The 21,825-nt window shown below is 43.7% G+C and overlaps 2 protein-coding genes and 1 long non-coding RNA gene across 8 annotated transcripts in view; 1 reads left to right on the top strand and 2 right to left on the bottom strand.

Moving 5' to 3' along the window:
- The window catches only part of LOC135337055 (uncharacterized), a 1,025-nt gene extending 854 nt beyond the window's left edge, over positions 1 to 171 (bottom strand). The window contains exon 1 of the long non-coding RNA XR_010395015.1: positions 1 to 171. This exon is cut by the window's left edge and continues 39 nt beyond it. This is a non-coding gene — a long non-coding RNA (uncharacterized LOC135337055).
- Positions 172 to 624: 453 nt separating this feature from the next.
- LOC135337053 (vesicle-fusing ATPase-like) lies at positions 625 to 6,294 on the bottom strand. Its single transcript, XM_064532948.1, has 17 exons — positions 6,180 to 6,294; positions 5,344 to 5,485; positions 5,206 to 5,254; positions 5,098 to 5,151; positions 4,786 to 5,005; positions 4,559 to 4,636; positions 4,347 to 4,389; positions 4,079 to 4,241; positions 3,712 to 3,826; positions 3,119 to 3,306; positions 2,733 to 2,874; positions 2,252 to 2,433; positions 2,012 to 2,141; positions 1,695 to 1,777; positions 1,290 to 1,507; positions 990 to 1,045; positions 625 to 872 (listed from the first exon to the last, which is right to left on the bottom strand). Exons 5-17 carry the CDS (start codon positions 4,919 to 4,921, stop codon positions 811 to 813), a joined length of 1,596 nt encoding a protein of 531 aa, XP_064389018.1. The 5' UTR covers positions 4,922 to 5,005; positions 5,098 to 5,151; positions 5,206 to 5,254; positions 5,344 to 5,485; positions 6,180 to 6,294; the 3' UTR covers positions 625 to 810.
- LOC135337050 (1-phosphatidylinositol 3-phosphate 5-kinase-like) lies at positions 6,103 to 21,788 on the top strand. 6 transcript variants are annotated; one of them, XM_064532940.1, is made up of 29 exons: positions 6,103 to 6,226; positions 6,683 to 6,914; positions 7,152 to 7,797; positions 8,317 to 8,496; positions 8,899 to 9,134; positions 9,595 to 9,799; positions 10,113 to 10,276; positions 10,759 to 10,968; positions 11,306 to 14,162; positions 14,223 to 14,326; positions 14,708 to 14,779; positions 15,118 to 15,283; positions 15,658 to 15,845; positions 15,926 to 16,042; positions 16,178 to 16,274; positions 16,380 to 16,585; positions 16,884 to 17,048; positions 17,270 to 17,460; positions 17,664 to 18,006; positions 18,063 to 18,181; positions 18,473 to 18,703; positions 18,809 to 19,106; positions 19,196 to 19,542; positions 19,828 to 19,930; positions 20,219 to 20,298; positions 20,410 to 20,513; positions 20,677 to 20,899; positions 21,045 to 21,206; positions 21,457 to 21,788. In XM_064532940.1, exons 3-29 carry the CDS (start codon positions 7,288 to 7,290, stop codon positions 21,639 to 21,641), a joined length of 7,863 nt encoding a protein of 2,620 aa, XP_064389010.1. In that variant the 5' UTR covers positions 6,103 to 6,226; positions 6,683 to 6,914; positions 7,152 to 7,287; the 3' UTR covers positions 21,642 to 21,788. The 6 variants fall into 6 exon arrangements, with proteins under 6 accessions (XP_064389010.1, XP_064389013.1, XP_064389012.1 ...); XM_064532943.1 differs by lacking the exon at positions 6,103 to 6,226 and adding an exon at positions 6,345 to 6,444 and having other exon boundaries at positions 11,306 to 14,141; XM_064532942.1 differs by lacking the exon at positions 6,103 to 6,226 and adding an exon at positions 6,345 to 6,444 and having other exon boundaries at positions 18,066 to 18,181.
- Positions 21,789 to 21,825: the final 37 nt, after the last annotated feature.

Raw genomic sequence — 21,825 nt, 5'->3', positions numbered from 1 at the left:
TGTGAATTATAGTGAGCTCAGTTCTGAGAAACTTGTTTATGGTGGTCACAGTTGGGCAGACAAACAGGTGGCTGTAATAAAGATGTGGCTTGTTTGCTTGCGCAGGTAGAAACATAATTATGCTAGGGAGATTTGAAGCTAATTGGTGTGGCTAGACCCTCATTAGACAGTAATGAGTCACTGACCAAGCATGCATATGTGGTGTAGGCTTAGCTTCCTATACACAAATTGATTGTGGTGATGGTACACATTCTGTCAGACAAACCCACTCAAGCACACAAATAATCACACGATTGTGTTAGCTTTCTCCTCCTGGGTGGCCACCTTTTAGATGTCCAGGTAGAGTCTACCATTGGAAATTAAATGATCCCTAATTAAATGCATGCATTGAACATGTTATACCCCCCTCCCCCCAGAGTGGAGGGTGTGTTCTATCGTATTGGACAGAATCTGGAGCGGTACAGGCTGCATGGAACCAGTCGCTCACACCATTGACGACCATAATGCCAACTCTATATAAGGAATCAAATCATGATCATTCATCCATGTATTCTAATTATATGCGTTTAATTACAGTGAGCTCAGTGTTTAACTGATTTTGTAGTTATTTCAATACCTATCCAATACAATGTGATAAAACCACACCTTTTATAAAATTGTAACCACACCCACAAATCACTTGTTCATTTACACGTGCGTAAATAACAATAATAATTATAGGAAATCCAGCTAAAATGTATAGAACGCAAAACTAAAATAAAATATTCAGAGATGTCTTAGAAAGTGGCAGCAATTAATGCTATCAATAGTTTAGTTGGTGAGGTGTCCTTCAATTTCTAACCTCCTTACGATCATGTCCACATCATAACTATCTCCCTGCAGTGGACGAGCATAATTATTTACTGCTATACTGCATGCACAATGGCTACACAGGTAATGTACATGTACACACAACACACCATTGAACATACAGTACAGTAAATAAATACTTGCCTTTTTAGATGCTTCTATAATCGAGATGAGCTTCTTCATACCAATGTGACACCTATAGTAGAGAGAGGCACACAACGTCGGTATGATCTCAATCCACACACACACACACACACAACACACACACACACACACACCACACTTATGCCTCCCTAAATTATGTGTTTGGACCTATGTTGTTAGCAGTCCACCCTCTATAATAAAACCACTGTTAGTCTACCCAAGGGTATAGCCATCACCATAATGTTATAGACAGCCTCCACTCTCTACACTGTGTATATACATGTACATGTACTTACGATTTCTTGGTCAATCTTTGTCTGAGTGCTTTAGCTTGACTCTCAGAGAACGTGTACATACTGTTGTCAAGGAGACAAGCGAGGACCTCCCCTGCACTGCTCAGATAGGGTACATCTATACAGCTGTTGAATGCTCTTTGTAAACCAGTGAGCTCTAACACGTCGTCACTGAGACCAGTGGTGCCGATGATGAGCAGCTTGTGGGGGCCGGAGCTGGACTGTGTGTGTGTGTGTGGGTGGGTGTGTGTGTGTGTGTGTGTGTGTGTGTGGGGTGTGTGAGGGGGAGGTGGATTGTGTGTGTGTGTGTGTACATATTTGACAAATTTGGGCCTGATCAAAACCTCAAGCTAAACAAATCATTTGAAGGCATAAGGGTGGAGTGTGTGTGTGTGTGTGTGGACCTACTTGTAGGGGGGGTAGTTTCCTGAGCAGGACGAGGAGGGACTGGAGAACAAGGTTGGAAAATCTCGGTCCAATAGCGACGTAATCTAAAGAGATAGACAAGACACAGTTAGCCAACAAGTACAAATACATATGTAGCTACCGAAATGGCTGGAAAATACGTAAAGCTATGATAATAGCCTATAGTTTGTCAAAACTGCTGGATTTTTCGACTTATCAAGGAACCTGTGTCTAAACAGATAATTGGAAAAGGTCATCATCTCGAGAGATATAGAATACTTCAATAATAGATTTCTACTACTATAGCTGCCAGCACCTACCCAATAGTCTCTCTATATCGTCGATCATGATACAGCTGAGCTCGGACTTGTACGCATCATCAAACACCTTCTTTATTGCCCCACATTTAGCGCCCTCAGAGAAGCCAATCATGTTCTCTGGAGACAGCACCTGCGGCAGACCACGTAGAGCGGTGAATATCGATGCTCCAACTAAACTATAATAAGCTTTTGTCGCATATAAATAGTAAATTCAACTACCCCCAACAGTCAGTCACTCACCTTGACAAAAGGGAAGTTACACTGTTTAGCAATGTGAGCAGCGAGGGCTGTCTTGCCACAGCCCGGGTTGCCACGGAGAAGCAGACTAACGAGAGGAGTACGTTGACTCTCAGACACTTGTCTCTTGGCAGCTTCCCCAACCTCCAGAATCTCATCAACTTGTGGCCCCCAAGGTACTATTCCTGGCAGTGGAGTACATCATATGACAATAGAACTACATAATAGCCACAACTTTTGCGAAAACCACAAAATCTTGAAACCAACTGAAAGAGCTTTTTTAAGTTTTCAGAAAACCACAAATCATTGAAATTGGGTAACGTTATGCTCCAAAAATTGAATTTTGGCACTTAGTAATTGTATCTATATATATAGTGTAGCCTTTGAATGAGCCTTTGAATGGCCATAACTTGTGTTGCAAGAATCCAATTTTAATGATTTCCAATGATTTTCTGAAAACTAGACTAGAGCATGTGGTACTAACCATTCAGTACGTAGCTTTCCAGCTGTTTATCGCTGACACCAAACGCTGGCTTGAGGTCAAAGGACAATGCATGTTCAAAGTCAACCCTAGTTATTTTCAGTGCCTCTGCCTCTTCCGTGGTCACTGATACCTTGTCTTTAGCCTGAGGGGAGGTACGTGTACATATTAGCATGGCATAATAATTATTATAGCGGGTAATTTTCGAGGGTCTAAATTTTGGCGAATTTTGCCCAAGCCGCGAAATTTCAAGTGTATGTTCAATATTATATACAAGTCTGCTAAAAAAAAAACTGCTATCCATTAAAATACACGAACCATTTTAGTATGATATAGGGTTAAGGTTAGGTTAGCTGCTATTAGGCTGACTCTACAGAAGCTCCACCCACCTGTACTAGCTTGTTCATGGCGGTGGACTGAGCGCTGCGTACAAGGCCCTCGATTTCAGCCCCACTGAAGTTACGAGTGCGTTTGGCCAGGTCCTCCAGGTCTACATCAGCACCCAGTTTATTGAACTTGGCCATCTGGGCCGTGTGTATGCGCAGGATCTCGAGGCGTCCATTCTCGTCAGGGAGACCTGGGGACAGGGGGAGGGGCCTCGTTAAAACACGTTCATTGGGTACATAGAATAATTATCATGATATATGGTACAGTAGAGGCCAAAATAAAGTTTCTGTTCCGTTTGCGTAGTACTCTGTGCGTTTGTTTTGATTCCGTTGCACGCAAGCAAAACAATCGTTTTGGTGCATGTGCACTCAAGCTTGCAATAGTGTGTTGACTTACACAAACCGCTAATTGGATTCGTAGTAATTAAGGTAATTGCTACATGGTTTAGTGTAAACAACGTAACCACGAAACTGCAGCATAGTACGTGTGTGGGCGGAAACGAGCAATAAGGTACGGAATGGCCGGATTTCGGCAGATACAAAAGATACAAATTGCAAGTTAACAATCACACCCACGCCCACACACGCCCACCCACCTATCTCCATCTGCACCTCCAGCCTGCCAGGTCGGAGGAGAGCCTCGTCAATCATGTCCTTACGATTGGTCATCCCTATCACGAGGATGTTGTGCAACTGCTCCACTCCGTCCATCTGGAGGGAAAGACAAAGATCGGTATTGAAAAAGCATCCTTACTGAAGAAAATGAACAAAAGCAAATTGCTGATCATATTGTACCACTACCAAAGAGCTACTATTTTAGCTTAGAAATTAGACGTTCCCAACACAAGTTATGGACAAAATTTACAGTTAGCTTGGCAAAAACAGTTATTTTGTATGTATACCTAAACTTTATAAACCCCCACACAACACACCCACCCACACCACACACACACGCCCACACACCTTAGCGAGGAGCTGGTTGACGACTGTATCATGGACACCAGTGCTACCAGACAAGGAACCACGGGAACGACAGATAGCATCAATCTCGTCAAATATGATAATGTGTAAAGCACTGTTGATGCCCATCTTCTTTTGATCTTTTTCTGCCTCCTCAAACAAACCACTGGAAAAAAGATTTGGAGTAAACCGATAGTGAACCGATAGTAAAGTTGGCATGCCTGTGTGTGTATGTGGGCGGGGTGTGGGTGTGTGGTGGGCAGGCACTTACCGCACATTTGCTTCTGACTCTCCGACATACTTGTTCAGAATTTCTACAAAAAAGAAAGACAATAAATCTACGTACAATGAAGTTTTTATCCAAGCATCTTTTTTAGTGTGAATTAAAGATGGCTACTGTAACTAGTGAAGGAGATTGCTGGGTGTGTGTGTGTGTGTGTGTGGGCGGTGTGTGTGTGGTGGTGTGGGTGTGATCTACTACACCTGGTCCATTGATAATCTTAGGTTCTCGTGCATGCAACATCTGACCAATCTTCCGTGCCATCAGAGTCTTGCCAGTACCTGTGGGAATGAGTGGGCGGGTGAGGAATGAGTGGGCGGACACTATAGGCTCTGTACACTAGTCTACACACTGCAGAGCAGCATTAATTTTAGCTTTAAAAAATCAATTTTAAGTGAAGTGAAAAGAGGTTGTACATGACCACACCCACCTGGTGGGCCGAACAACAAGATCCCTCGGACGTGTTTCATGCCAAGCTGTTCCACAATATCCGGTGGAAAAACTCGCGAAGCAAAAGCTCTCCGAAATATATCAGAGAATTCTTTATCCAGACCACCAATCCCCATCTGGTTGAAGTCCCAGTCCGGGCTTATGATGGCAACGTGGGCGGAGTCTCCCTTGTGCCGTCCAACCAGCTGCACCGTAGACTCCTACACATAATCATATGATATAAAACAGAGATAATGAGAAATGTAGGGGATAGAAAGATCGTACGTAGATAATACGAGAAATGTGAACTCACGCTTGACCTCTCGAACACAACCCTCGAGTTAGTGTACAGTAATCCACAGTTCTTCTGTAGAACAAAATTGAATGCATTATGCTCACATTTCATACGGTTGATTTTTACTTTTTTTCAGACGACTTTTCTCCCTTTTTGAAACCAGATACATCCTCGGCTATAGGGAAGTACATAGTAACTGTAACAACAATGTACGAATGTGTGTTAAGTGCCCGCCCACCACACCCTCACACCCCGCCCACACACCTGTGATGTGGAGTACTTCAGCCTTGAAGATGAGGTTGTTGAACTGTATGGTCACTAGTTGATCGATACAGAACGCATTGTCGACAAACTTGCTCACAAGAGTGGAGCTAGCTCGTCAGTATTGACAGCTGGCTGTGCCTTCCTGCAGACACATGTACAGTGTATAAAGTGCAATGTATGTGTTTCATTTTAAACCAATCACTGATCTACATTAGATAGACTTTTCAAAGAGCTACAAAATGCATCTTTTAATTCTGAAATAGACAATCCTAACTCAAGTTATGATCACTCAAAATTAGATCAAGATAGGCCTATTTTGGAAAAATCACCCATACCTTTTCTTCAAGAATGGATACTTCGATCCGAAAGCAATCACTTATCTAAACAATAGTTAGACACTGTTTAGGAAGTTTCTACATGATTTAGAAGCCCAAAGGGCTGGTTGTAGTATCCCGAACGCAGTGAGGGTTCTACTAGCCCTGAGGACTTCTAAATCATGTGGAAACTTCTTAAACAGTGTCTAAGCATTTTAGATCATAGCAACCATGAGTATTTAGCCAATCAGATTTGAATGTTCTTATCTAATCTTTGCTACATGATTTTCTAAGTGAAGTACATGATTTTCTATTGAAGTACATGATTTTCTATTGAAGTACATGATTTTCTAAATTGGATAGAACATTTCCTCTAACCAATCAGATTGCAGTATTTATGACAAACATGATCTAAACACACATAGATATAATTTATAGGCCTTTCAAAGAGCTACAAAACGTATCTGTTAAATGCACAATCCTATATCTCAAGTTCTTGAGTACTGTGCAATCAGAACTCACTTTTGTTTGTGGAAGAAGTCAATCTCGACGGTGATGACCCCGATGAGGTACGTATACGTTGTCAGGGTATGAGGAGTGGCTCCAATGACAGAGCCTGGCCTATATCCACCTCCTGACTATAATGCATGAAGACCTACAGTACAAATAAGACATGTTACATGAGCCCCTCCCCCTTGTCAATTTATCATGTTTGATGGATTCCTCAGGCTCTCAGCTGTACTGGGTAGCTTAGAGGTACGTATAGGCTTTGAGATGATGTTGAAAGGTTAGTATTACTCCCTGAACTTGTTGTTTGAAAGAGTGTAGCTCTTGGTATAAATGTACAACTGCTTGTACCATTTACTTTATTTAGTATTTGCTACATGTATATTTAAAAGGATGGAACTTGAACGCTTGTCTATAATAATCTTGTCTAATTCTTCCGGCACTGAGCTTATTGTGTTGTATCAATTGTGCGAATAATTATGCCTGCTTCTTTGAATGCTCACTCTATTATTGTGCAGACAATGTCACAACCAAAGCCTGGTGGGTAGGGCAGTGATGTCAAGCCCCCCGGTGACCCCCCAGATAGTGGACGTCCCCTCTCTCTCTCTCTCTCTCTCTCTCTCTCTCTCTCTCTCTCTCTCTCTCTCTCTCTCTCTCTCTCTCTCTCTCTCTCTCTCTCTCTCTCTCGAGGAGATGACAATGTTCTCACTGTACAACTCTCCCAGGAGCAGCGAACCAGCCTCACAAGAGGTGGGTGGGTGTGGGGTGTGTGCAGGTGTGAGGGGAGTGTGTGGGTGTGCGTGGGTGGGGAGTGAGGAGTAAGGGGGAGGGGGAGCTTCTGTAGCTGTGCAAAGTTGAGCTGTTTCAATAGCTAAACTTATGGGACCATTTACTTATCATGGCTTGAGTCAAATCCATTCTACTTCTAAAAATTTAATAGCCGCACTAATATCTGACCCATGTACTCACATTTCTTACTGGTCACAGGTTGAGGTGTCCTCACACCTCGATGATGGTGATGCTACAGAAGGTCGGGCAAGAGTGTTTTTCAGGAGGATGTTCAGCGGAGGACAGGCAACCAATCAGATGAGTGTACCACCCACCCACTAAAGCGACCAATCAAATGAGCGTAACTCAAACCAAATCCACCAACCAGTCAAGTGCCCCACCCTCAAAACCGACCAATCAGAAAGCGTCTACAGTTGCTACCGCCTCTAGGCCTTCAACTACTGTGAACGTCAGCAAAGTTCAAAGTTCAAATCCTCAAAAGACTGGCAATAATCCACAAGCCTACGTCCTGCTCGAGGGGGTACTTCAAATCCTCAAAAACAAGCCCCCCAGACTTTTAGGGATTGCGCCACAAAAACCACCGTCTAGGCAACCCCCGAAATCAGCATCCCCCAACAGAGCACCTCCTTCGACGCAACCACAACCCGGAGTGGCGAAATGGAGTTCAAACGATAAAGTATCTTTTAAATTAGATTCGGAGCAACTGTCTCTGACGTCGTACACCCATCCTCACCCACCCCCCTCTAACCATAGCCCCTCGGGCAGGGGGCAGTCCATGGAGAGGTCTGGCACAATGGACAGGAGGGAAGTGTTGTCACGCTTTGGCAACATCGGGAAGGACGAGGTACTTACAATAACTGACAGACTGTTACGGTAGTAGCGTTTTATTTGTGATTGTGTGCCTGTGTCTACTAGTTAACAATTAAGGAGGTGTTTTTATGGGCAGCATTGACAATGGTATTGTGTGTCTGTGTGCAGATAAAGATGCTTACACAGTACACATGTACAGTCATGTAGGTTGCATTGAAATCACACTGATAACGTTGATATAGGCATCACACTTTCAATGTTTTTAGAGCTAAATATAATGATGTACATACATGTTCCCTGCATTAGAATACTTACCTCCCCACACACACACCACACCCCACACACACCACACACACACACACACACTAATTAAAACTTACTAGACAAAGTAATGAATGAAGGTTGGATTCCAACCATCGTATATATTTTTTTATTAGAAGCTTTCCGTTTGATTGGGAGGGTGTGTGACTGACAATCCCTGCCCACCCCAATACCTTTTGTATACACTTCAATCAAACACACACACACACACACACACACACACCACACACAGGAGGGTACAGACCTCCGCAAATACTGGATGCCGGACAAGGCTTGCAAGGATTGCTCAGACTGTGGAGTCAAGTTCAGCCTGTTTATCCGTCGCCATCACTGCAGGATATGTGGCCGTATCTACTGCAATAACTGCTGCTCCCTGACCATACCCGCTGCTGAACTCAGACCCAACCTACAGGTGAGCCATTTCTGATTCTGCACATCTTTTGTAAAGTTATAATCAGTACTTATGGGCAGCATTGACAATGGTCGTCATGCAGATGCAACTGTCTTGTACATTTACTTTATTCAGTGATGTGCGTGCCAATAAAAATTATTTTCAAAGTAGTGGCTATTTTTCAATCCTAGTTCACAATTCAACAAACCTTTCATAGCCTATTATGTGGTCAACTAGGAGGCCTAAGAGCTGGTTAGTTTTGTCTAGAAGTGGTTAGTACCAACCACCAACAAATGCGGAAATGTCCCTCTCCACTAGTTAACTCAGGCCTGTTAATGCTACCACTAGAAGCAACTCAGTACATTAACTAATCTATATGATTGTATAATTATCGTCACGCTGTTAATTTGGATTTTCCCTCAGGGCAATCTCCGTGTGTGCAAAGAGTGTAAAAACATTTTTCGAGAGTTTCATTCACGAAAGCCGAAACAAGATTCGCCTCTCCTAAGTAGTGAGGGTCAAAGTTCAGATTCTTCCAACCTCTCGCCCAGTCTCTCTGGTACTATGACCCCTGTCAAGCTTCAGGTGACATCAAGTGATCCACCGTCACCAATGAGCATGCACAGTAGCTCAGGGGAGAGAGTTTTGAAGTCTACAAGGTACGTACATGTACATGCATATAATATGTACATATTTGTTTTTAATTGGTACATGTTTGCCAGTTCCTTTGAGACAGGCCATAACTTAACCAAAAAGCTATCAAAATTATTATTTCAAAAGTTATGGATGCAATTGTGTACCTACATACGTATTGGTGGATGAGGCCTATCATAGCCAGGGCTGCATTGAGGGGGGGGAGAGGGGGGTAATTCACCCCCCCTGGGCACAGTTTCGCCCCCCCCCCCTAGGATCTGGCAGATTAATTTGTACTGCTATAATTCTGATGCCCCTCCTACATTTTTAATTTTCCCAATTCGCCCCCCCCCCCTGATCCAAAATCCTGGATGCAGCCCTGATAGCTGTAGTACGATTTACTCAGAGCAAGAACCTAAAATTGGCCTCTAGTATGTCAACCACCCACACATCACAAATCACACACACACCCGCCCACACACACAGTGGCACATTGAAGAATACGTCTCGTCCAGTCAGTATGCTCAGTCCTCACAAGTCCTGGGACGAGGCTAGTGGGCGGAGTCAGGAGCACACTGATTTATCACCCTCAAGACATGACTTGTATCACCTCACTCGTAGAAGTGGTTTGGCAGGTTTTGACAGTCTCACAGTCGGTCAAAAGGGGGAGAGTCTACTAAACCTGGACGAGGTGTGTGAACTAAAGCTTGGGTACTGAGAATTTGCAGTAGCCTCACTAAAGTTGTCTGTGAACTAAAGTACCTACAGAACCATTGATTAAACAGAGGGGGAGGGAGGTTGAGCACATTTCAAACTAGTATCATTGATCTAATGTCAGTTTTCTGAAAGCTTAGAAAGAAATCTTTCATTGTGTGTAATTATTGTATAAAAAGGGGCTCCAAAATGCTAGTTTAAAAACTGGTATTGTCCTTATGCCCCCCACACCCACACACACCCCCCCCCCCCACACACACACACACACACACACACACACACTGTAACAGGACGAACTAGAGGACATAGCTACTGGAGTGTGGCTCAAACTACAAGACCCGGACATTGGTCTACCTCGTCTCCACCATCGCTATCGGTTACGGAACTTCCCCGACACGTACAGCGGTCATGAGCTCGTGGAATGGCTAGTGGTCAACGAACATGTGAGATCAAGGTGAGAAAGTTTGAGCATAATAACAGTTACTGTATGTTCACATGTACAGTGTAGTGCGTTGTTTGGGGGGAGGGGACCCAGTATCTAGTGCAGCATCTTTGCAACTGTAGACACTATAACCCAATCTCATATTTATCGTTTGCTAAGAGAAAGTGTGGTGCATTCAATTCTTATGCCAATTTTATGGTTATTATTGAAATTGGATCACCAGATGTAGCTAGTTGGAATTTTTATTTGGAACTTTTAATACCATGGACAATGGTATTTTGCTGAATGTGAGAAATTGTGTACATGTATCAAACTTGCTTCCTTCAACCCACACACACACACACACACCCCCCCACACACACACACCCCACACACCCACACACACACACACACACACACACCCCACACACCCACACCCACACACCCCACACACACACACACACACACACCCCACACACCCACACACACACACACACACACACACACACACACAGGGAGGTGGCCATTCGTGTCGGTCAGGCTCTAGTGGACACCAAACGTCTCAACATCGTCACTGCAGATCCCTACTTCCGAGAAGACGTAAACTTATTCCTAGAGTTGGTGGAGGCAGCTAATTCACTGCCGGATAATCAAGAGGGTCCATTACTAACAGATGCTCCGAAGTGGTTCCAACATCTCAGAGATGATGAAGAGACAGAAAACCAGTGAGTTACTAAGGAACTCTACTAGCTACGTGTACTAGATAGTGAGCTGCATGCCCTCTCTTCTTTCATATGCCCTTAATTGTAATACTCAATCAGTTTATGTTGAGTGCAGTACATGTACTTACCAGGTCATGGTAGGCTGAAAAGTATCGATACTTCAATTTTTGTAAAAAAACAATGATTTCGTTTCTCCCCCCCCCCCCCCTGAGTATACTGTACTTACACGTATACCTATATATACATCAGTCATGGTATTGCCTTATCATAAGAAGAATATCCATAATAATTTACAGTAGAATAAAAACGAATATGAAATGACTTGCTTCTTCCCCCCCAGAGGAGAGATGGATGTGACTCGAGGGTTCATCCACGTATCCCCCACACACCGACGATCTCTTGCAGAGAAAGGTGTTCGAGTTTCCTCCATTCATCTCGAGGCGGAGAAGAGAAACTCACGGCCGACTTCGTATACCTCTCTAGGACGCGGAGAATTGGAGAATGAAGACGAATATTTGGTCATCGATCGAGAGCAAAGTATGCGAGCGAAACAAGACCCTCCGTACTTCCCAACTATACCGAGTATCGATCAAACTTTAAGCCCTACTCGACAAAGTTTCTCTATGATTGGAAGCGAAGAAATTGTTCAGTCCCTACCAGTGGATGGTCTCAGTGCTGCCACAGAGGCGGCCAAGGAATGTGCCGACGAGAAATCTAAAGCGTCTATCCCTAGTGACAAAGCTTTAACTCATTACGAGCGTGTACACGATGATCATTACCACTCTCTCATGGTCCAGCAAATGAAGAGCCTTGGCCTCAACTTGAAATGGATGGAAGTGATCAAACCGCTGATAATGGAGGCAACTCGTAACGTTCGTACGGATGCTCTACCAGACGATCTGATGGATATAAACCAATATGTGAAGATCAAGAAAATTCCACGTGGTATAAGAAACAACTGCACTCTAGTGTATGGCGTTGTTGGCACGAAAAATGTCACGCACAAAAAGATGCTCAGATCCATCAAAAACCCAAAGATTCTTCTTTTAAAATGTGCCTTTGAATTCCAACGAAAAGAAAACCAATTGTCGTCGTTCGACACTCTTCAACTTCAAGAAGAGAAATACCTGAAGAACCTGGTTGTCAAAGTGAGTACTATAAAACCAAATCTCATTCTGGTTCAAAGCTCTGTGTCTCGGCTTGCTCTTGAGATGCTGTATGAGCTAGGTATCGTTGTAGCCGTGAATGTCAAACCTTCAGTAATGGGCCGAGTTGCTCGGAGCACAAACGGCGAAATCCTACACTCTCTCGATCAGCTGATGTTTGGAACTGCTTCGATTTTCGGTACATGTGGACATTTTTACATTCGTACTTTTCCATTATCGGATGGCGATAAGAAGACGCTGATGTATTTCGATCATTGCCCTCAGCAACTTGGTTGTGTGATCATCCTACAAGGGGCTCCGTTAAAAGAACTAAAAAAAGTCAAAAAAGTGGTCCAATTCGGGCTCCACATTGCTCATAATTCCATATTGGAAACTCATTTTCTTGTGGACGAATTTGCATGGCCTAAGGATATAAACAAAGACGACCCCTCCACACCCCCTGAGGACTACACCTCCACAAGCTCCACCCCGGAATGGTCGCTATATCCATCCCTCGGCTATCCCCTAAAATCCCTCTCTCACGGAGAGCTGCAAAGGAAACTAGAGGCTTTGAAATTTGTTGAAATTGATACAGAAGACTTGGAAGTTGTTTCGGAACTTGCCCCAACTCAAATTGAAGATGATTCAGAAGTTGTTCCTGAACAGGAAAAACAATTAGTAGTGGAAGATGAAACAATGGAAAAAGAACAACTTATCGGCACGGTTGAGATTGAGGCTCCTGTGCCATCTACTGAACAAGATACCCCAGTGTCTGTTGCTGAAATGATGGAGGATCAAAACCAAACGATGGACGTGCAAACTCCACTGATTGGGGATGAAGTAGCCACAGATACACAAGCTGATGTAGACAATGTTGAGGTTAAAGAAGAGCCCTTGATTCAAACTGTTGCACGCACTCCATATACGGGTATAATGACAGGCAAAATACTCGATGAACTTGCCGAGGAGGAATTCAAACTAGCCCATCGAAGTCAACTCCTTTCCATATCTCCATACGTGAAATTCAAAACTCCGTATTTACAAACCCCCAAGGGAAGATCAGCTGATTCTAGACGATACCTACCAAACGTTATCTACTGGTCATATCACTTCAAAGCCAAGAACTTATTCAAGTATGCCCAACGTTTGGAACTGAAATTGGACTCCACCACTCGCTTGGAAATGGGACTCACAAAGAGCACTGTACAGAGCACTGTTGGAATGGAATCTGGACGTGACAATCAGAGTCTAGGTTTGGAACTGGTTCCTACACAACCATCGTACAAGAGCGTGTCCAGTCATCCGTTCACTAGTTCCATTTTCCTCATTCAAGCCAACAGTAGCGAAATGAAAGCTGCACTGGCTGATTTTCGATCTCGAGCGGGTTACAAAGACGAAGCAAACACATTTCTTTTCAAAACAGCGGAAAAAGCCTCCAATTATCATCTCTATCTAGAAAATGTGTTCAGCAAATGTCGGGAATTTGAACTTGCAGCAGCGGCAATAGAAGAGTCCCCAGCCTCGTCCGAGACAGAGGTATCCATGGCAACTAGCGGAGGCCCAGAGGTTAAATCTAAGAGGGGTGTGTCTAAGTCGAAATCACGGAAATCAAAGGACCCGTTTAAAAAACTCATGCCTGGAAAAATTATTAAGAAATTTGTTAAAAAAGTTGTTAGGAAAGTTGATGCAATAGACGATGACTCACAGCAAATTATTACCGAGGAGGAAATATGTACTGACAGCGATATAGTGGTCGATGATATGGAAGCAGTATCGCAGAGTATACTGTTAGTATCAACAGATGAGAACGGTGTGACTGTGGCGGCAGATATCATGGACTTTTCGAGCACGGAAAGTGACGATGAAGATTTTATCAAGGAGCGTGCCACGCCTAAAAACGGTGACAAGAATCGTGATTCTGGAGGGAGCAGAAAATGGCCAGAAAAATTTGGAACTCTGGAAGATTTTGATCGCAGTTCTCGGGGAAATGCGGAGACGGAGGATGATTACCATGGCGACCTAAACTACGAGGTATGGCTGGCAGCTGATGAGGTAAAATATGCGTGTGTATGTGTGTGTGTGTATATACGTAATGATATATTTCTCTTGCAGCAATTGGATTGTTTTGATCCAATCAAGCATCAAGGCATCTCCATTCTGTTCAGTAACACATCACATGATGGACTCAAGCATCAGGACCCCTGTGTGCCCCCCTGGTGAGTGTACAGACCCCCCACAGTGTGGCCATGTACATGTACATGCATGTAGAACAGCCTGTCATGCAGGCCTTCTGTTTATTAACTGTCGGACGTACGTAAACCGGCCGGGCCGGCCCTAGTTAAAACTGTGTTTACATGTACGTACATGTACATGCATGTATGATTTTACTGGCCTATAGCTATAGCTATTTATTTCTGCATTGCCTGCTTGTTCTTCTATTTATGTCCTTCCAATGTTTTCCATGCACTTATAGCGTCATTCCAATGTTTTCCATGCACTTATAGCGTCATTCCAATGTTTTCCATGCACTTATAGCGTCATTCCAATGTTTTCCATGCACTTATAGCGTCATTCCAATGTTTTCCATGCACTTATAGCGTCATTCCAATGTTCTACTACGGCCGTAACGACATATCTCTAGGAGAGTTCCTGCATCGATACTGCTTCAGGTGTGTGTGTGTCATGGCTCATGTGCATAGTCATGTGATGTGCACGCACTTAACTATACACGCATGTATACATGACTATAGTATAGTTATGGGCACAATAAGTTAAGTCATGTACATGTAGACTACCTATACCACATGCGTACCCATAATATTGCTAATTTTGCACGTAAATTCTATAGTCCTCCAAGAAACAATACAAAACAGAGTATTGGAAGCCAGTCCACTTTGTTCTGATTTGTGTCAATTAAGTTAGGCATCATTACAGAAAAATGTAAACTCCGTGTATGTGTATGTGTGTTATAGCGTGAGGCATGGCATTTGCATTATTTCCCCCTCAGGTCTTCCTATCACTGCCACGCTTGTGGTAGTGACATGGTGCAGCATCAACGTCATGTGATCCATGCACTGTCAGCAATCCACATCAACATGCAAAAACTGGTTTCCCCGTTGCCTGGCAACGACGACGGCGTCTATACTTGGCTGGCCTGCAAATTTTGTGACCAGGTATTATACAATACACAGTTTCAAAATAAGTTATTTTCAGAGCCTATAATTATATAACAAACCTCACTGTGTGTGTGACTCTACTTTGTGCCTATCGTATTACTAGAATGTTTTGCGAGCATCAAACATTTGCGAACTTTGCGATGGTTGACCAATTCGCAACAATAAAATCCGCAAAACCTTAAAATTATTACTAGTAAACACACACGATCCTTGCCAGAACGCAATAGTTAGATCACAAAGGGTCAAATTTTCTGCTGATTTGGCTCATTTGCAAAGGTTTTTCACCCGCAAAATATTCTAGTAATACGGTACACTCGTAAGTTGTTCTCATGGTCAATGTTAATTGGTATGCATACTCTCATTTTCGACAGTGCACTCCCTACACTAAGATGTCGAAGGACAGTCTTCTCTTCTCGTTTGCAAAGTTTCTCGAGTTGAAGTTCTATTCCGAGACGTATGGTACTCGTTACCAAGGCGACCAGAACTCGGCGTGTACTCACTCTGTCCACAAGGACTATGTACAATACTTCCTACACAAAGACAAACTGGCTGCTTTCCAGTACGTTCACACACTCACACACACACCCACCCACGCACTCACACATCACACTTACACACACACCCCACACATACACACAGGCCGGACACGGTTGACATGCTGGATGTACTGGTTCCCCCGAGGACTATTCATATCACCACTCCTCGTCGGAGGTTCCACTTGGACTTCAAAACGGAAATAAAACAAGTCCAAAGAATGTGAGAACATCAAGCCCACACACACATTGCTTGTAATTGCTTTCTCTTGTGTGGCCGCCTTTTGGATGTCCATGCAGGAGGGAGATGAAATGATCCCCAATTAAATCCATGAACATGTTACTCCCCCCCTCACAGAGTGGAGGGTGTGTTCTATCGTATCGGACAGAAGCTGGAGCGGTACAGACTGGAACCAGTCGCTCACACCGTTGACGACCATATTGCCAACTCTAAGGTAACACTATACATACGTTTGTATTGTTACTATTACCAGGCTTTTTCAGCATACGATTTTCCTGAGAAATTGATTATGTTATTTCCGAACATTATATTTATTTAGGCTGAGCGAGATGCACTGAGGTCAAAGGTGAGGCAGCTGAAGGATCTTGTTGTACTCGGGTGTCCGTTCCAATCGGGGGAGGAGGCAGGAAAAGACAACATGAAGATTGACCACGAGATGGAGGCTAGCATTATCGGTAACTTACAGGACAACATTGCAGACCTCAAGAGATGTATTGCAGACCTGGTGGACTGCTGGAACATAAAGTGAGCGGGAAATTGGTGTGCTTCTTATTCCACCACCCACACACCTCACCCCCTCACTTAACCCCCACCCCCACACTTCACTTATTCCACCACCCTCAACACCTCACACTTCACACCTCACTTAATCCACACTTCACACCGCACTTAAATTCCACACCTCACCCCCACACCTCACTTATTCCACCACCCTCAACACCTCACTCCCCTCACTTATTCCACACCCCACCCCCACACCTCACTTATTCCACCACCCTCAACACCTCACTCCCCTCACCTATTCCACACCCCACCCCCACAGCCTGGAAGACATGGATAGTAAAGTGAGAGAGTATCGTCGCAAGATGAGAGAGAAAGACAGCATTCAGGGGGAGAGTTCTCGAGACAGCCCGGCCACTGCCACGCCCACTAGCTCCACCCACAGCACACCCCTGCAGTCCATTATCCCCTCTACAGAGCCTTCAAGGTGCATGTGTGCAATACTTGAGTGACCGTAACTCTAATAAGCTGCTACCGTTCAGTACATGTACCTATATAACCTTTCAGTGTAGCCGTTGTTGCTGTTCAATTCTTAACGTAAAATTAGGTTGATAATGGGTATGGTGTGTTTAGATCTGACCAGCTGAATTTGGCTAAATTAATATTTCTAGCTACATGTACGTATATGTATAATACATGTACATGTAGGAGTAGTCAAGGCAACACGCCATATGGCACACCCCCTGGCTCCACCCACTCTGACTCAGTGGACCTGAACACAGTATCTGCGTCCAACTTACTGGCTGTGGGAGGTAAGGATTCCCGTCCCCCCTCCCCTGACACTGGAGCTAAGGCTCACTCCAGAAACCTCTCCGATAGTGGTCTGCTACAATCTGAAGGTACAAGTGATCAGTGAGAATTCAGTGCATGCAAGTAATTAGAATGTAGGATACAGTAAATGTATAATTATGTTGGCTGGCTATAGTGCATATGGTTAAACCTGAGGAATAAATTTTCATTTGCTTTTTTGCGTTTGTATGAGTAAAATTATGTGTACACTGTACGTTCCCCAAGAGATTTATGTCGTTTTTAATTCCAACAGCCATGGACAAAACTCACAAGCGTCAGTTTTCTGACTCTGTGGGTCTTCAGATATCGAAAGACTCAGCGGGAGTCCTCTCTCCCATAGAGACCACACCCCTTTACAGCTCGGAGGGTGGTCTCAGTTCCATGGACGCGCCCACCACTCCCAGCGGTGGACCTAGCCTCAGCGAACTGACAGAAGAGGGAGAAATCCCTATCATTGAAGGGGAAACCCCTAGCAATGTTGGTGTTGCGGAGGAGCCTGGCGTGGATGTCCCTGTCAAAGAGGGGGAAATCCCCAACAAAGATGGGGAAGTCCCTAATGAAAAGCCAGGTGTTGAAGGAGATGTCAAACATGAAAAGTAAGACAATAATACATTGTCATACCAACTTTTGATGCTATAATCATTGTTTTTAACAGTGCACCAAAAGAAGTTCCGACGCCCAAGCCGCAGTCGCAGGACATTGCCAAGTCAGCAGAGAGAGAGGAGGAGGTACAGACTGACAGTGCCGGAGGACTGCTAGCACGACTCAGAGGTGGGAAACATTCATAAAGCAGTGTGGTGTAACTTTGGCTATACCATGTTCCAAGGCCGAAAAACCAACAAAATATTTCAACAGAATATATAGTTATGGGTGTCAACCGCCCCCCTCCCGTTTATCCAATGATTCCTTCAGCTGCCATACATGTACAGTATGCCAGAGATCTTAGTACGTACAATGCTTTATAATGCATGCAGTTTGATTTGTTTGTTGATGACAACCTTAATGCAGCTGCACGTATTATAGCAGTAGTGCATTAGGTAGTCAGGCACATTCTCACCCCAGGCAAAGAGACACAGGATTCCAAAGACGATCCCACAAAGTTCTACCTCCTCGATCCGTACGTCATCACTACAAATAGTCCGATGAGCAGCCGCTCTTCAACACAAGCTCCTAGTCACTCCACAAGCCCTAGTTATCCTGACCCACCACTGACGGTGAAGGCAAGCAAAAAACAGGTTGGATCTCAAAAGAGATCTAGTCTTGCTCAAACAGCCACAGAGAGTCACTCTGAAGGTCAGGTATTGTACTAGCTACATTTGTATCAGGGTTGCATATCCTCAAGTGTATTTGCTGTATACACATTCTCAATTATATTAATCCTTACAATCCTTACAATAGGGAGAGGAGGCAGCGAAAAACGATTAAAGGATAAAGAAAGGACGGGGGTGCTCTCACGTCCGTTTCAACGTTTGCCGGCTCCATTCTCAAACACCGAGCATCACTCGATGCATAGCATTATCACTCTTCCGATGAGTATCTACGAGAAGGAACCGACATCCATTATCGCCTTTGCTTTGAGTTCCCGAGAATATTTACGCAAACTGAAACTGCTTCAGGAACGGACTGCTGTTAAATTGAGCGGAGCTTCAGCAAAGGTCACAGAGGTCAAACCAGCACCCACTGCCAGCCCTAAACCGTAAGTGCATCAATTGTACATAATTATCTTCAAGTGTGTCACATTTCTTGTATTTCAGTCATTTCAAGTTTTCCTCTATCATTTTATAGGAAACGACATACGAGTGACTCCGAGAAGGGGCCCCCGCCTGGTGCTAATGCAGCAAATATCAAGACAAACCTGAAAGCCGTCATAAACGAACTTAAGAAGAAGGGATCAGGTATCAGCCTCTTCTCTGGCTCAGCGTCAATTCAAACCTCACCTGAGGCACTAGAAACCATCCCAGATTTGTCCAAGAAGGCAGAACTCACGACCAGCTTGTCTGTGAAGTCATATGACCCGAGCATAGCGTCATCACGGTTGAGCGACCCGTCTACGGAGGGGGTGGGGCCTAATATTGGACTAGGTGGAGCTGATGAAATGGACTCGGGGAAAACAACGTCACATGTCAGTTTAGGTAAGGACTGTGTTGCGCTAATTGCTCTACTGTTTAAAAAGAAAGCTTAAAAAGTTAATTGTAAAATCCAATTAGCATTATGGATAAGATAACTTGTGTGTTGATACAGCATATGCATGTGTACATGTATTATCAGCCGTACAGTTCACTGTACTATCTTATTATTAAGATGGCAGCTTTTTTCTATTATTACTATACATACATAATTATGATGTGGCCATTGATTTTGTTCATGCCTACGTACATACGTAAGTGTGGTTTACTATGGCCATTGATTTTGTTCAGAGTTCACTAGTCCTGACAAGTCGGCCAGTTTCTTCTGCAAGGTCTACTATGCCGAGGAGTTTAGAGAATTGAGGGAGCTCATCTTCCCCAGTGGAGAGGAGAGGTGTGTGTGTTAGGAGGAGGGTTCACTGTGTATTTGCTATAGAGGGTATAACTTCATGCAAAGCGTAGTTATAGACGTGATTGTACATGTATATAGTTGCAGTGGACTATCCCTATATTTAGCATTGGTCTGCATGTAAACTAGTATACCTGAGTGAATCTTTACTGATATATAATATTGTCAGTGTACAGACTTGTTCACTACTGATTCACGTTACTGGTATGCCATGAGTGTAGGAATAATACAGAAACTGCCGTTGTTTTATTAGTCTACTTGTGTTCCCTTCAGTTTTATTCGTTCGCTGTCTCGTTGTATCAAATACGATGCTAAAGGAGGAAAGTCAAGATCAGCTTTCTGCAAAGTAGCAGGTATAATCATAACTCTTACAAAAGTTAGCTGTGTGCTTGTGTGCAATTAAAGCACAACAACTGTCCAACAGCACACGAGCCTATTAATCGTGATCACCACTTTTTTATCAGATGATAGATTCATTCTGAAGCAGGTCAAGTCAATAGAGATATCATCATTCGAGCTCTTTGCTCCTCACTACCTCAAGCACGTCACAAAGGCTCTGGAAGATAAGGTATATATGGAACATTTCGGATGCCGTGGCTTTTCCTAGCTTATAGTTATTCTGTAGTGCTGGCTGTACATATGTAGGAAAGAGGTCGTACAAAAAAAATACCCACTTTGAGTGTTTACCAATTTAAAGTATTTTGCAACTTTTTTGTACTTTACATTTCTAGCGACCTTTGACCTTGGCCAAGATCCTCGGTGCGTACAGTATTGGGTTCCGCAACTCTCGTACCGGTTCCTCAAAGCGATTGGACGTTCTAGTGATGGAGAACCTTCTGTACGAGCACAGCACCAACAAGGTATTCGATTTGAAGGGCTCCATGAGAAGTCGATTCATTGATCCGTCTAAAGAGAGCAGTGGGGACGTACTGTTGGATGAGAACTACCTTCAATGTACGTGATACTTGTTTAAACTAACTGTCAGCTGATTAGTAGCACATGATTTAGAAGCCTGATTCTCAAAAGCCTGACGTATCTCGAGTATAGCAAGTATCCGCTGAGTCCTATAATATATTAATAACTTGTTCTCCCCCTCCAGCGATTTGCTGCAACCCAGTGTACGTGTACCCCCACTCCAAGTGCGTACTGATGCAGGCCATACTAGCCGACACTGAGTTCCTGGCACAGAATGCCATCATGGACTACTCTCTACTCACTTGCATCGATGACTCCACAGGAGAACTTGTCGTTGGAATTATTGGTAAGCTTGTGAGGGGCGGGGAAGTGTGTGTGTGGCTTGTAAAACAACAAGCTATACGTCGTTCAGTTCCTCTCAACGTTTGTTGATTGTCCTTGTGCCATGAAGATTGTTTTTTCTAAAATAGATTTTTAAATTAATGATGTCTTTTATTAATCACGAGTTGCAATCCGTTCGTCAATTTAATAGTTGTGAACGTCAAGTGTATTAATTTTGTGATCATATAATTATATTCCTTCTCCTTCCCCAACAGACTATATCCGTACCTTTACGCTGGATAAGAGGGTGGAAATGTTCCTCAAGAAGACAGCTGGGAAGACGCTACCAACTGTTGTGTACCCTGAACTCTATCGTAAGAGATTCTGCGAGGCAATGGACAAATATTTCACTGTAGTGCCTGATAAATGGACAGGGCTAGGTGCAGACGTCAAGTACTAGCATTGTATTAACTATAAAATTATTATAATTATGTGTGTCATGTCTCCGTCGTGGTTTTGTTTTTATTGCTCAAAGCATCACTGTAATGTGACTATGTTCTCTGTCTTCAATTGTTATTTCTGAAATGTTGATGGAAATGTGCTGTCAGTGCTTTTGTTGCTGAATTGAAACACTATTGTCTGCA

Source organism: Halichondria panicea, chromosome 6 (assembly GCF_963675165.1).
Source record: "Halichondria panicea chromosome 6, odHalPani1.1, whole genome shotgun sequence".
Lineage (NCBI taxonomy): Eukaryota > Metazoa > Porifera > Demospongiae > Suberitida > Halichondriidae > Halichondria > Halichondria panicea.
The sequence above is the reverse complement of the archived record's forward strand: the minus strand, read 5'-3'. Positions and strand labels throughout refer to the sequence as shown.

Bases quoted from the DNA above. Each gene is read 5' to 3' on its own strand.
- LOC135337053 (XM_064532948.1), bottom strand. From the start codon at position 4,921: ATGGGGATTGGTGGTCTGGATAAAGAATTCTCTGATATATTTCGGAGA. The intron at 3,827-4,078 runs GTGTGTGGGCGT...CTTTCCCTCCAG, and splicing joins TCAACCAGCTCCTCGCTAAG to ATGGACGGAGTGGAGCAGTT. The intron at 1,778-2,011 runs GTAGGTGCTGGC...CTATCTCTTTAG, and splicing joins CGATATAGAGAGACTATTGG to ATTACGTCGCTATTGGACCG.
- LOC135337050 (XM_064532940.1), top strand. From the start codon at position 7,288: ATGAGCGTAACTCAAACCAAATCCACCAACCAGTCAAGTGCCCCACCC. The intron at 7,798-8,316 runs GTACTTACAATA...CACCACACACAG, and splicing joins GCAACATCGGGAAGGACGAG to GAGGGTACAGACCTCCGCAA. The intron at 9,800-10,112 runs GTGTGTGAACTA...ACACTGTAACAG, and splicing joins GTCTACTAAACCTGGACGAG to GACGAACTAGAGGACATAGC.